The sequence below is a fragment of the Melopsittacus undulatus genome, unplaced genomic scaffold (genome assembly GCF_012275295.1).
Source record: "Melopsittacus undulatus isolate bMelUnd1 unplaced genomic scaffold, bMelUnd1.mat.Z mat_scaffold_55_arrow_ctg1, whole genome shotgun sequence".
In the NCBI taxonomy this organism is placed as follows: Eukaryota; Metazoa; Chordata; class Aves; order Psittaciformes; family Psittaculidae; genus Melopsittacus; species Melopsittacus undulatus.
This window is the reverse complement of record NW_022994420.1, coordinates 520,217-533,994: the sequence shown is the minus strand read 5'-3', so window position 1 is coordinate 533,994 and position 13,778 is coordinate 520,217. Positions and strand designations below refer to the sequence as shown.

Sequence of the window (13,778 nt, the reverse complement as noted above, 5' to 3'; positions counted from 1 at the left end):
GTTTGGTCTGTTTCTGAGATGCCGGTGCCACTGCTGAGGGGTTCTGTGGGGTTCCATGGCCTCGCACACCTGAACATGGGGAGTTCCAGAATCAGCCACCCCTGTGGTCCCCATGTTCCCAAGGTCATTGTGATGCATGAGCTCTGACTGGGTCCATGGGGTGCTCTGGAGGTGCTGCAGCATTCTCTGGGATTCTCTAGGGGTATCCCCAGGATGCTCTGGGAGTGCACAGAGACACAGGCCATGGGATCAAGCTGCTCCAGTGGAAGGTGTCCCTGCTTATGGCAGGGGTTGGAGCTGGATGAGCTTTAAGGTCCCTTCTAGCCCAGCCCAGTCTGGGATTCCAGGATTCTCTGCTGTGCCAATGTGGGTCACTCTGCACTTGCCGTAGGTGCCGTGACGCCTGTTCCATTGCCCAGGCTGAGCTGTGACCCCTCGCATGCTGCACCTCCGCACCAAAGGCACTGAGGAAGACCAGCCCGGGAGGGACCTCCCCGAGCCGGCTGGGCAGAGCCTGGTGCCTCCCCCTTGCAGTGACTCCCGCAGCACCCCTGGGTGCCCAGTGGCCATGGGCACGATGCTGCCGCCATCACAAAGCCCTGGCGGTCGCTGTGGATTTGCCCATTGTGACAAATGGGGCCCCCACGCTGAGCTGAGCGGGGGCTATTGAAGGAGCCAGAGCCCTGCAGGAACCAGTGCACAGGAGACCCCTCCTCTGAGGGTCGGGAGCTGCATCTGCCGTGGCTGCCCTGCACATCCAGGGCCGTGTGCTTTGACTTTGCCATCCTGTTTGAGTGTGGCTGCAAAGACATTGTGGGTGCTGCTGTGAAGGGAGGAGAAGCTGTCAGGAGATGTGCTGGTGCCACGGCAGCTGTAGGAGCAGGGCATGGCTGAGGAGGAGCTCAGCCCTGGGCTTGTTGATGTGCTTGGAGCTCAGCTCTGCCTGCAGAGGTGCTGGGGGCAAAGCAGGAGCCTTGTGTGTGCAGGAGCTGCTGGGGTCAGAGGTGCTCAGAAGGTGTCAGGGCAGGAGAACTTCTCCCTCCCTCTCAGAGCCTGGGAAGTGCAAGGGTCACCCCAGATCCCAGGAACACCCCCTTAGTTTCATCCCCCCCTGGGCAGAGGGATGAGCTCATCACCAGCATCCTCACATGTCAGATTTAGGGAGAACCCCCCAGCTGCAGCCCCAAAACCTGGCAGGGTTCCCCCGTATCTGCGGTTCCTCCCTCCCAATGATCTGTGGGGTGGTCTCTGGTGGCTGTAGCCCCTGTTTGAGGGATCCATTAGCCACAGTCTAATCCAATTAATGTTATTTACAATTGATTAATATCAGAGGCAATCAGCAGCAGCGCTTGGTGCACCGGGGAGTCTCTGCTCCACCAAGCACGCACACCGGGATCTTTGGGGTACAGTCTGTTATACTTCTCGGCCTTGGGTTTTAGCCAATCCTGTTGTCTCCTTTACCCGAATGTCGACGTGGCCCTTTCCTTTGTTCTGTGCTTGTTTGCTGGGGTCTTTCTCCGGTGAAGATGTTGCTGAACTTTATTGGTAACAGATTAACAGAAAAACACTTACAAGCTTAACCGTGGTCTTAACATTTTGTTCTATACCTTGTATGGTTATTTGCCTGGTAGCCAGGTTTGCAGCATCCTGTAACAAGATGTATCTCTTGGTTCTCTAACCTCCTTAAGCCAGTCAAACAGTTAAACAGAAGCACCCTTTGGAAAACAAAGTGATTGATTAGGAGAGATTATCCCCTTTGTTTCTCCTTCCCTTTCATCATTGTATTGACAGGAGCAGTTATGGTAATCATGGTCACAAAGGAGGGCTGGTTTCACACAAAGTGCAATGGGGACAAGGGCTCCTAAGTTCCTGACACCAATCATTCCTGTGTATTTCACAATTGGTTTCCCAAATTCCTCTGCCCCTGCAGAGCTTGGGCACATTCCCATGAACCTGAAAATCCCTCAAAACCTCCAGTTCCCTTCTGAACCCCAAGTCCCCCCATTTACTGCCATGAACCAACAGGGGCACTGAAGAGTCAGGGTACCCTGGCTCAAATGTAACCCCTAGTTTTGGGACATTGGGTCTTCCCCAGATCCCTGCACCACCCCGGGGAGCTTTGGGGATCCCCCCCAATGCCTGAATCCCCTCTGAGCCCCCAAACTCTTCCCCTCAGCCCATCTCCACCCTGGGGGAATGTTGCTCACCCAAGAGCAACTCAGGTGCCCTGGGAACCAGGTACCCCCATTTTCAGCACATGGGTGATCCCCCAATATAATGTGCCTCTTACAGCGAGTTTTGGGGAACCCCCCCCTCCCGAGCCATCAAATGTTCCTTGAACTCCAACTCCCCCTCAACCCCCAAATTCTTCCTATTTATGACAATGGGGCTCCCTAGCGCCCAAACCCTCCCAGGATCCACCAAAATCTCTGCAAACACAAACCCCACAGCTCCAAAGCCGCCACAGCTCAGCACAGTGGCACAGACCTGCTAGAAAATGGGTGTCCTGAAAAGTGGGGTCCCCCCAGCACCCGACCTGGGAGTCCCCCAAGATGCTGTGTACCCCGCATACACTGGGGGGGGGGGACGACCCCAGCATTGCTTTGGGTTCAGTAGTGAATTCAGGTTGACAGAGGGCGTGGAGCCCTCAAAAGGGGCACCCCAATAAAGGGACACCCCAGACACATCCTGCCACAGCAAAGGGCCTTGGAGGCACCCAAAGCAATAGTGGTGCCCCCAAAATCCTGGTGTAACCCCAAATCTTCCTGACGCATTGCAAGAGCAGGTAGGACCCCCAAATGGGGCAGCCCAAAAGTGACCCACACTCCCCCCCTCCCCGCCGGGCACTCACAGATGATCCCAGGGACCCAAAACCCTGGAGGGGACCCACCAAACACCCCCACCCCAAATGGGGATGCCCCCAAAAAGCTGCTCCCTCCCAAAGCCACCAGACACAAATTCCTGCTTGTTTCCCCCAAACCATTCCCCTTGAGGGACTGCAACACCCCCCCCATATCAGGGAACTGGGGGGAATCTCCAGAGTTGGGTGGTGCCTAATTTGGGGCATTTCCCACAAAAGACCACCAAGAAGGAGGTCAGGTGGGGGATGAGTAGGAGCACCTGCAGTAGGGACTGGGAGCACTGGGATATAGAAACCCCAGCAGTATCTGTGGCCATAGTGGCCTATATTGGTCTGTACTGGTGCAGACTGGTCTGCACTGCTCCATACTGGAATGTGTAAATGTGCAGATGACACCAGCTTGGGTGGGAGCATTGATCTGCTGGAGGGTAGGAAGCTCTGCAGAGGGATCTGGACAGGCTGGATCCATGGGCTGGGGCCAATGGGATGAGCATTGGGATTAAGGCTCCAGCATCGTGGGCTGGATCAGCACCAGTGTGGCAGCAGGGCCAGGGCAGGGATTGTGCCCCTGCACTGGGCACTGGGGAGGCTGCACCTCGAATCCTGTGTTCAGTTCTGGGGCCCTCACTCCAAGAGAGACATTGAGGTGCTGGAGTGGGGCCAGAGAAGGGCAATGGAGCTGGTGCAGGGCCTGGAGCACAAGAGAGATGGGGAACGGGTGAGGGAGCTGGGGGGTTCAGATGGAGAAGAGAAGGCTCAGGGGGGACCTGATGGCTCCCTCCAAGTGCCTGCAGGAGGATGGAGCCAGGAGGGGCTGGGCTCTGCTCCCAAGGAACAAGGGATGGGACAGGAGGAACCGACCTCAAGCTGCACCAGGGCAGGTTTAGGTGGAGCTGAGGAACAATTCCTGCCCCACAGGGTGCTCAGGCATTGGAACAGGCTGCCCAGGGCAGGGCTGCAGGCACCGGCCCTCCAAGTGTTAACACACTGTGCAGACGAGGCCTCAGTGCCATGGGTTAGTGGTGACCTTGGCAGTGCTGGGGTAAGGGTTGGACTGGATGAGCTTAAAGATCTGTTCTGACCTGGCTGATTCCATGATTCTGTGACTCTTTCTGCTGAGGCATCAGTGATCCAGTGAACCATTCTGCTGGTGCTCCCTCACTGAAAGAGGGGTGCTTCTAAACCTGGTGAGGGTTTGAAAGGTTGTGATGCTCATGGCTCTGCATTTGCAACCAGATGCAGTAGTTTGGAACCTTCAGTCTGTCCTTCAGGTAATTTCACTTCCTCCCCCCTTAGGCAGACATGCCATTTTCTGCCTGAGGTTTTGTATAAATCCATCCAGAGGAGCAGTACACTTTGGGATCCTATCAAGTCAATTGAATGGATTGAATGTATTGAGTGGATGGCTTGTACTGGTTGTTCTTGATCAATGTTTTTGTTTTACTCAATTTGTTTTACTGCTGGGACTAAAGACAAGAATCCATTTTCCCACTCCAAATATCTCTGTTCAGTGTCTTTGAAAGAGGTGACCTGAATATTAAAGCTCTTTTTGCTCCATCAGGGCCAGTTTGAATAGGTTACAGGAAGAGCCATGCTCAGCAAAAACCCATTCTGCTGTGAGAGGGTGTTGGGGATGTACAGACCCCAGTGATTGGTATGGTTTCAATTGTTGTTAGGTATTTCCTGCTTCCTCATGCTCTGGATTCCATTCCCATGGTTTTCCCTTTCATAACAGTGAGTACAGTGGGAGAGCAATGACAGAGAATCCAGGTCGATATTTCCTCCAGCATCCTGGAGGACCCACAAGCTGTTGTAATTCCTTCCTAGACTGGGCCATCTGCCCCTGTTCTGTTTCTCTGAAGGTGTCTGTAGCAATCACTGCACTGCTGCTGTCCACCAAGTACCCCCTGATTTGACTGATTTCTGCTTAGTTTCTGGCATTGCTTAGGTGGAACTTCAACTTCTGCACCATGGAGTGCTTGCCACACTGTGATTGCTGCAGTTCTTGGGGGCAATCTCCTCTGATTAAGACATCATCTATATACTGGTTCATTTTCACCTTCTGAGGAAGTGAGACCTCCTGTGGGTTTGTGGTGTTCATGGGAGGCAGCTGAGTCCCCTTCCAGCCCCAGGCCTACAGGCCTAGGATGAGATGGCTCAACTGACCAGGCTGAATCCCTTCCTTCAGCAGGGGTAAAGGACATCCCAGCCTGTCCTGGCCTGCCTGTCCTGTCTGATGATGGGACAAGAAACAGGCTGCCCACAGAAGTGGTTGTGTCACCATCCCTAGAAGTATATAAAAGACATGCTGCAAAGGACAAGGTTAAAGGGCTGACTTGCCAGTGTTTGGTTAATGATGGACTCGATGTTCTTAAGGGTCTTTTCCAACCTAAATGAATCCATGATTCTACACAATCCTGTTGTTTAGAAAAAAACTATCTCATCAGAGCAATGACACTGCAGGAAGACACTGTGTGTCTGCCAGCTGAGGGAGGTAGCATCAGTGCTTGCTTCAGGCTGTTTCCCATGGGGTTCCCCTGGAGCCCAAGGGAGCACTGCAGGGAACCCAAAGCAGCAGAGGCAGAGCCACCTTGGGCTGGGTCTCTCCTGATGAGCTGGGACCCAGGGGAGACCTGTGAGCCTCAGAGAGCTTAAAGGCACTTGGCAGTGGAGGATGCTGAGAGCTCCCTGCAGGAGAAACCTTCCCAGCCCTGTGCATGGTAAGGCTGTGGGTGCAGGGCAATGCAGCTGCAGCTGCTGGAGGAATCTCCTCAAGCTGCTGCCTGGGACAGTCCATGGGATGTGTCAGGAGGACTCTCTTGGTTTCTGTGTGTAGATAAGGAGGAGGATGTGGTGCAGAGCAGGGCTTCCCTCTGCACCATGGCAGGGACAGGACAAGGCAGGTCCCTTGTGCCGGGTTGTGCTGGCTGCAGGCTGTGAATGTGGGTGTGCAGCTCTTGTGCATGGAGAGAGTGCTGTGTGGGTCAGGGTTGCTCAGAGCTCCACATCACTCTGAGCACATTTGCAGAGGGTCCTACTGAAAGTCACTGAGGCAGCGTTTGCCTTTGAAGGCAAGATCCTAAGCTCTGATGTTTTTTACTCTTGGTGGGCAGGTTGGGCAGTGGGAGCTGGGAATTCACTTCTCTGCTTTGGAGGAGTCACCGAGAGTCTTGTCAGGACTTGTGTGAGCTGCTCCTGAGCCCCTGCACAGGCAGAGATGCCCCTGGGCAGAGCCCTGCTGCCAGGAGGGGTGTGCAGGGCAGAGCTGAGCACACAGCCCATGGGATGGGCTCTGGCAGCACTGAGAGGGAGCAGAGCTGGGCACAGAGCAGCAGCTCCTGGCAGGGACAGCTCCAGGCAGCAGAGCCATGGGCAGGGAGTGGGGGGAAAGTGTAGCCCAGGCCTGGGGAGGCTGCGTTCAGGCAGCTCTCTTGGTGTCTGCCTTCCACTGCAGGTGGCTGCTGGACATGCTCTGATGGGCAAGGAGCTGACTCTCTCTACAAAGTGCAGGGCAGCTGAGAACCAGACTGATGGACACTGCAGCAACCTTGAGTAGGCACTAACCCACAGACACTTGAGCCCTTCTGTTTGTCCCATGCTGAGATTCTTCACAGTTGTCTTCAGAAACTTAGGAATTTTATCCCTAAAAAGTCACTTGTCAGCTGTGACACTGGGAAAACAAACAAACCAACCAACCTCAGAGGCAAACATGACCAATTCACTCTCAGCCTTTCCTCAGCAGCCTGAAAGTGTTCAGAGTCATGTGTAAATTGCACTTCTGTATCTGACATCCCTCCTGTCCTAACCCATCACTGCCTGTGTCTCCCATGACAGTGCCCCATGCCCAGAGGCAGCAGATGTCCAACGGCAGCTCCATCACCCACTTCCTCCTCCTGCCATTCGCACACACGCGGGAGCTGCAGCTCTGGCACTTCTGGCTCTTCCTGGGCATCTCCCTGGCTGCGCTCCTGGGCAACGGCCTCATCATCACCAGCACAGCCTGCGACCAGCACCTCCACACCCCCATGTACTTCTTCCTGCTCAACCTCTCCCTGCTGGACCTGGGCTGCATCCTCACCACTGTGCCCAAATCCATGGCCAATTCCCTCCGGGACACCAGGGCCATCTCCTACACAGGTTGTGCTGCACAGCTCTTTTTCTTTCTCTTCTTCATTTCAGCTGAGTATTTTGTCCTCACTGTCATGGCCTACGACCGCTATGTGGCCATCTGCAAGCCCCTGCACTATGGGACCCTGCTGGGCAGCAGAGCTTGTGTCCACATGGCAGCAGCTGCCTGGGGCACTGGGTTTCTCAATGCTCTGGTGAACACAGCCAATACATTTTCACTACCCCTCTGCAGAGGCAATGCTGTGGAGCAGTTCTTCTGTGAAATCCCCCCGATCCTCAAACTCTCCTGTTCACATTCCTACCTCAGAAAAATTTGGCTTCTTGAGATTGGTGCCTGTGTAACATTTGTCTGTTTTGTGTTCATTGTGGTATCCTATGTGCAGATCTTCAGGGCTGTGCTGAGGATCCCCTCTGAGCAGGGACGCCACAAAGCCTTTTCCATGTGCCTCCCTCACCTGGCTGTGGTCTCCCTCTTTGTCAGCACTGGTGCCATTGCTTACCTGAAGCCCCCCTCCATCTCTTCCCCATCCCTGGATCTGGTGGTGTCAGTGCTGTACTCGGTGGTGCCTCCAGCAGTGAACCCCGTCATCTACAGCCTGAGGAACCAGGAGCTCAAGGATGCTGTGAGGAAGCTGGTGACTGGATGTGTTTGATCAGCCACACACTGCCTGCTTTACCATGGAAAGAGCTCCAAATGTAGGTCGTGACAGGGCACATCTGTCTTTGTTGCTTTCCAGCTGTTTTTTTTTCCACTTGTGATGATGCTGTTTTCAAAGACATGTCATTTTTCATTCCCTGCTATTTATTTATCCATGCATCTTGTCTGACCCACAAGTTGGTGTCAAGGGGGTCTCTCATTCCATTTAAGCACAATAAACCATCCTGCAGCAACTTCTTCTCTGTGATGTGTCCTCCTGTGGCAAGAATGAAGGGGAATGAAAGCAGCCTTCTGGCTGCTCCAGCTCTGGCATGGCTGCTCTGTGCCTGGAGCAGGAAGAGCTCTTCAGAAGCCCAAGGTTCGGAGCTGTTGTGCTGGTGTGAGGAGATGGGATGGCATGGGGGGGGGCTGCAGAGCTCTCAGGGTGTCCTGGGCAGGAGAGCAGGGGACACAGGGGTCCCTGCAGGGGACTGCCCTGCAATGGCCCAGGCTGGGGCTGCCTGGCTGGGAGCAGCCCATGGGAAAGGTCTGTGTGGGCAGGAGCTGGACAGGAGGCAGCTGTGCCCTGGCAGCAAGGGAGGACAGCAGCATCGTGGGCTGTATGAGCAGGAGCACAGCAGGAGAACAAGGGAAGGGATGCTCTGGGATACTGCAACTAGGTTTTAAATCCCCAATTCAGGAAGGCTATTGGCAAGCAGCAGTGGGTTTAGCAATGGGCCCTGAGGACATGCAGTGCCTGTGGGGAGAGGCTGGGGAGCTAGGCTTGTCCAGGCCAGAAAACAGAAGGCCAATGGGGACCTGAGATCTCTGGACTTGTGGTTTTCTAGCTTGGAATCAAGCATCGAACTACTTGCTCTGATCCTGTCCCATACAGGTTAGAGTTTAGACCTCCTGGGGTCTCTTCCAACCTCTGTTCTCGTATGATCCTACAATAATGGGCTTCTGAAGGGCCACAAGTATTCTTTGAGTGCTGGGGTACTCCTCCACACATCTTCATAACTAGCTGAAGACAGGCTGAGAGAGCTTGAGGTGTTTAGCCTGGAGAAGAGAAGGCTTCAGGGAGACATCTTGGCAATCTGCACATTCCTAGACAGGAAATCTGGAGAGGGGCATTTTACAAGCATGTGCAGTGACAGGGCAAGGGGGAATGGTTTTAACCTGAAAAAGGGGATATTTAGCTTGGATGTTAAGAGGAATTCCTTCCCTGTGAGGGTGCTGAGTCTCTGGCACAGGGTATCCAGAGAGACTGTGGCTGCCCCATATCTGGCAGTGTTCAAGGCCAGGTTGAATGGTACTCATTTTATCAGTGAAGCAGTGTTTTCTCCAGCTCTGATGTTCACAAGGGATGTCAGAGGAAATCCAACATTATTTTAATGTTCACTACTTGTACTCATGACCCAGATGAGTCAGGGCTGCACAGGAGAGGCTCAGCATGGCCTTAACATATTTTATCTGTGTTATTTATTTAATAGTATAACACTGCTGAAGTTTTTTTTAGGGGTATAAAACATTCTATGTATGACTGAAAAACGGAAGAGTACTGAAATAGCCAGAAGTATTCAGCTCTTTGTAGCTTAGTGCAGAGCCAGGAGAGCTGCAGTGTCCATCAGTCCTTTCCCATTTGTCCTGTGCTTACACTTGCACTGCCTGTAAGATGCCTTCACACGCAAATGGATCTGAAGAACCCCCACAAACACGTGTCCTGTGCTGAGAGCAGGGCAGCAGGGTTCAGAGGGCAGATCAAGGAGCTCTCATGGGGAGAAGCAAAGGACTGTGCCCAGCAGAGCATGTCCAGCAGCCACCTGCAGTGGAAGGCAGACACCAAGAGAGCTGCCTGAACGCAGCCTCCCCAGGCCTGGGCTGCACTTTCCCCCCACTCCCTGCCCATGGCTCTGCTGCCTGGAGCTGTCCCTGCCAGGAGCTGCTGCTCTGTGCCCAGCTCTGCTCCCTCTCAGTGCTGCCAGAGCCCATCCCATGGGCTGTGTGCTCAGCTCTGCCCTGCACACCCCTCCCGGCAGCAGGGCTCTGCCCAGGGGCATCTCTGCCTCTGCAGGAACCTCACACCTGGCACTCCATGGATCCAGCAATGGGGAATGGAGAAACATGGTCACCCCTGAGGAAGCCTTGAGAGCTTCTGGACTCTTCAGTTGGTTCCTGGTGGCAATGAGCAGAGTGCAGGGAGGTGAGGGAGGCTGGAGGGAAGTCAGCAAGAAGCAAGGTGATGGTTCAGGGCTTTAACAAACCCTTACAAGCAGGACAGAAGATTGTAGGTTTCTCTTGGGGCCTGTAGGGATGCTGGTGAGGGGCTATTCATTAGGGACTCTAGTGACAGGACAAAGGGTAACGGGTTCAAACTTAAACAGCAGAGGTTTAGATTGGATCTAAGGAAGAAATTCTTTACTGTCAGGTTGGTGAGGTACTGGAATGGGTTGCCCAGGGAGGTTGTGAATGCTCCATCCCTGGCAGTGTTCAAGGCCAGGTGGACGAAGCCTTGGGTGACATGGTTTAATGTGAGGTGTCCCTGCCCGTGGCAGGGGGGTTGGAACTGGATGATCTTAATGTCCTTTCCAACCCTAACTGTTCTATGATTCTATGACAGAGCCCAGCAATGGAGAGCAGTTGATGTCTGTAGGTGCAGGAGGAGTAGGTGTTCCTGCAGTGTGGCTGCAGGCCCTGGACACACCAGAGGCTGTCTGAGAAGTTTCCCTGATGGGAACATGCCTCAGTGTGGCACATGGGGAATGCCCAGAGCTGGGGGTGCCTGAACACTGCTCATCTGCCCCATGAGCCGACCTTCCTGTCTCCCTCTCCTGCACTTCCCAAACTCGCCTGGAATGCAGGATCTATCCCTGAGTCTGGACAATGCAGGAACCTCCTGCAGTCAGGTGTCTGCTGCAGGGGAAGTGCAAAGCTCCTGTGAGACACTGGTGAGTGCGGGCAGAGAGTGGGGTGTGCGCAGCAGAGAGGGGGCTACAGGCAGGAAGCTGTCCCAGATGAGGTGCCCTGTCCCCACAGCATGGGATACCTTGCACCCAAGGACACCACCTTTCCTGTTGGCTCTTGCCAGCAAGTTCTCAATTCAGACCATTGGCTTTTCCCACTGCTCTCCCATGGTGCTCAGTTCTCTATCCTGATGGCATCCCCCATTCCTCTAGAAGCCTCCTTTAGATCAGCTTGAGGAGGGATATTCACTCCACCTGATGAATTGACACTATAGTAGCAGCCTGCAACTACTGGAAATGTGGCTGCAGAGATGATGGAGGTTTTCTTGCTAGCAGGAAGAGAAGGAAACCTCTACAGAGTGCAGCCTGGAAGGTTCAGACTCCAGGTTAGGAAAGAGAAATGTGTGTCAAAAGGTGGACTTGTGGTGCAAGAGGTGACCCAGAGGGAGTCTGGCTCAGCCCATGGCTTTGTGTTTCAAGGCACAGACAGCCATGGGTGCAGAGATGGGACTGAAGGGACAGAAATGCCAGGGGAGAGCTGGCTGGGAAAGCAAGATGGGTGTCAGCAGCCTGAAGGGAAAGAGGTGCAGGCATGGGCCAGTGCAGGACAGCCTGCAGCAGAGATGAGGGAGGATTCTGGCAAGGCTGAAAGGCCCCAGAGAACAAAAGGTCTCTGTCCCCTGCCCTATGGCACTTGCCTCTTTCATCAAGGCCTGGGAGGAGAACTTTCATTCTCAGCATTTCAGGCTCTACTTCTCCAAGGGCTGTGCTCAGGGCTTGGCCTTTCTGCTTCATCAAACACACCAAGGGTGTTCTCAGCATCAGACACCTGCACTTTGCCTTTGTCTGCTGTAATCACAGCCTACAGGTACTTGCTTTAATGAGTCCCTGGGGCGGCTTTGTCAGGAGCAGCCCTCAGTGGGGCCCATTAATGCTGAAGGGACTTGGGGCTTTGTTTCTGACTTGGACTTCTTGAGAGGTTTCTTCAGTCTCCTCTCAGTACCTGAGGTTCATGGACTCAGCCCAAATACACCATGGGGCTCATTAAACCCTGACGAGCCATGTCTCACCCTGTGCATTTTGTCAAGTCTTCCAGATTGTCTTCCAGGGAATTTGGAGGTTTCTGAGTGCAGGGAGATTACAAAGAGCATCTGATAAAAGTGATTTGAAAGGGTTTATTTTATCACTTTTCCGTTCAGAAATTCCTGTTCCATTGCCACTGATCCCGAGTGTCTCTTCCAGAGGCTGCACAGGCAGGACAAGCAGCCCTTAAGGTCCAGCGCTGCACTGAGCACCTCGCTCCTCACCTCCCCACCCAACATTGCTCTCAGCGTCCACCCGGGACTTGCACCACTTCTCCTCACACCGGAATTCTCCATTGAATCTGGTGTCTGATGCTGCAGCTCCTGTGCACAGCTCCAGCATGGGGGGAAGCAAGGAAAAGTGTCCTACACAGTCAAATACACTCGGGCACCACGTGCCTGGTGCAAGCAGCACCTCACGGGGTCCTGTTCCTGCACAGGGTAATCTCATGAGGAAGGGTTTAGAGACACAGGTGGGTAGAAAGAGGTGGCTGTGAACATGATTGAAGAGTTGTCCAAGGTGAAACAAGGGGAACACAAAATCACAAAATGGAATTTATAAACCTTTAGAATTAGTTTTAAGCAATGTTAAGTTCAATGGCTTTGTAACAGTAGCAGTGGAAAATTACTGAGGTGCATAATACATAGAAAAAAATAGAGTACAGATAGAGAAGATCCTGGCACAAGATCAATCGTTATAGTTGATGTGGTCTTAAGAAAAACAGTCTAGAAAAACAGGACACAGGGATAAGGAGTATCTGGGAATAGCAGGTGTCCAGGATGGGCTATGGGTAAACTAACTGATAAGTAGGAGGATAGGGGGATTATTATGTCTCTGGTGCTAGTGAACCAATTAAACTGGTATGAGCATCTACTGCGCGTGCTTCAAAGGCTGCCAGAAGTGATGAAGATTGTTGGAAGAAGTAAACACCCCGCAGAGACACCACCACAGTTCTGTACGCATGCGGGGAGCTTTCTGGAAAATGATGTAATCCATACGTAGCCTCATGAATATGTATGTGTGCCCAGGGACTATATAAGGATGGCTTGTGTAGCAATAGGGAGACACACGTTAGGAGGAGTTATCCCCTGTGTCTGCCGGTGCAGCAATAAAGAATACCTACTTGTCAGCTTGAAAACTGTGTTGGCAAGTTTGTTCCTGCAGTTGCCTCCGTATCCATTTGTCACCCCAGATGGGAGCCTCTCTGCTCGGCTGCAGGACCCGCTGAGGACAGGGCTCCCCTCCACTCATTGGGATCACTGCGGGAGCAGACAAGGACCATCTTCATCAAAGGTATTCTTTTCTTTTCTATAGTCTGTAAGGTGCAGGGGGCAGCTTGCATAAAGACTACATTGGTAATTGGGTTGGTTTGGTAAGCGTACGCAAGGTTTGGAAGCCTTCCGTAAATCCAGATAGGAAATCTTGTAGGCAAAGGCGTATACCCGGCTGCTAGCGTCCGTTTGGGATATACCCACAGGAAGCAGGTGTTCTTGTGGTTTGGGTCCTGCAAGATGCAGGGGGTGTCTGGGAAATGGTTTTGGATCTTGTTGTGGCTTGTGACATTAAGGATTTTGGTCTTGTGATTTTGGTATTGGTGACAGGATGTTATAACTGTGTTATTAACTGTGGTTTGTTTGATAGAATTTTAGTCTCTGTTTCAAGTGTTGTAACTGTGTGGAGTGTGTCTGTGGGATCCTTAGTGTGTGTGAGTGAGAGATTGATAATGGAAAATCAGCAGAGTGAAGAGATCATGAACAAGAGTCCTTTAGGGTGCATGTTGGCACACTGGAAAGAACTGGGAGGGTCTCCTGGGGGCTCGGGAAATAAGAAAATGTTAGTAAAATTTTGTAACCGATGGTGGCCTTTGTATACTTTGGAAGATCAGGAAAAATGGCCTAAAAATGGAACCTGAACTATAATACATTGTTACAATGAATGTTGTTTTGAGGCTGCAAGGAAAATGGCATGAAGTAATGTATGCCGATATGTTCCTCACTTTAAGAGACCACATGGAGTGACAGACGCAATGCAAAATTAATACAGCTCCGCCAGATCCCTTAATTTTGGCTTTGGAAAAGGACAGGGAAAACCTGAAAGTTAAGATGGA

At 52.7% G+C, this 13,778-nt stretch overlaps 1 protein-coding gene across 1 annotated transcript; it reads left to right on the top strand.

Moving 5' to 3' along the window:
- The first annotated feature begins 6,708 nt into the window (after positions 1–6,708).
- On the top strand, positions 6,709–7,641 carry LOC101879952 (olfactory receptor 14A16-like). Its single transcript, XM_005140072.4, has one exon. It carries the CDS (start codon positions 6,718–6,720, stop codon positions 7,639–7,641), a length of 924 nt encoding a protein of 307 aa, XP_005140129.4. The 5' UTR covers positions 6,709–6,717.
- The last annotated feature ends 6,137 nt before the right edge of the window (positions 7,642–13,778 follow it).

Coding starts and splice junctions, on each gene's coding strand:
- LOC101879952 (XM_005140072.4), top strand. CDS start 6,718: ATGTCCAACGGCAGCTCCATCACCCACTTCCTCCTCCTGCCATTCGCA.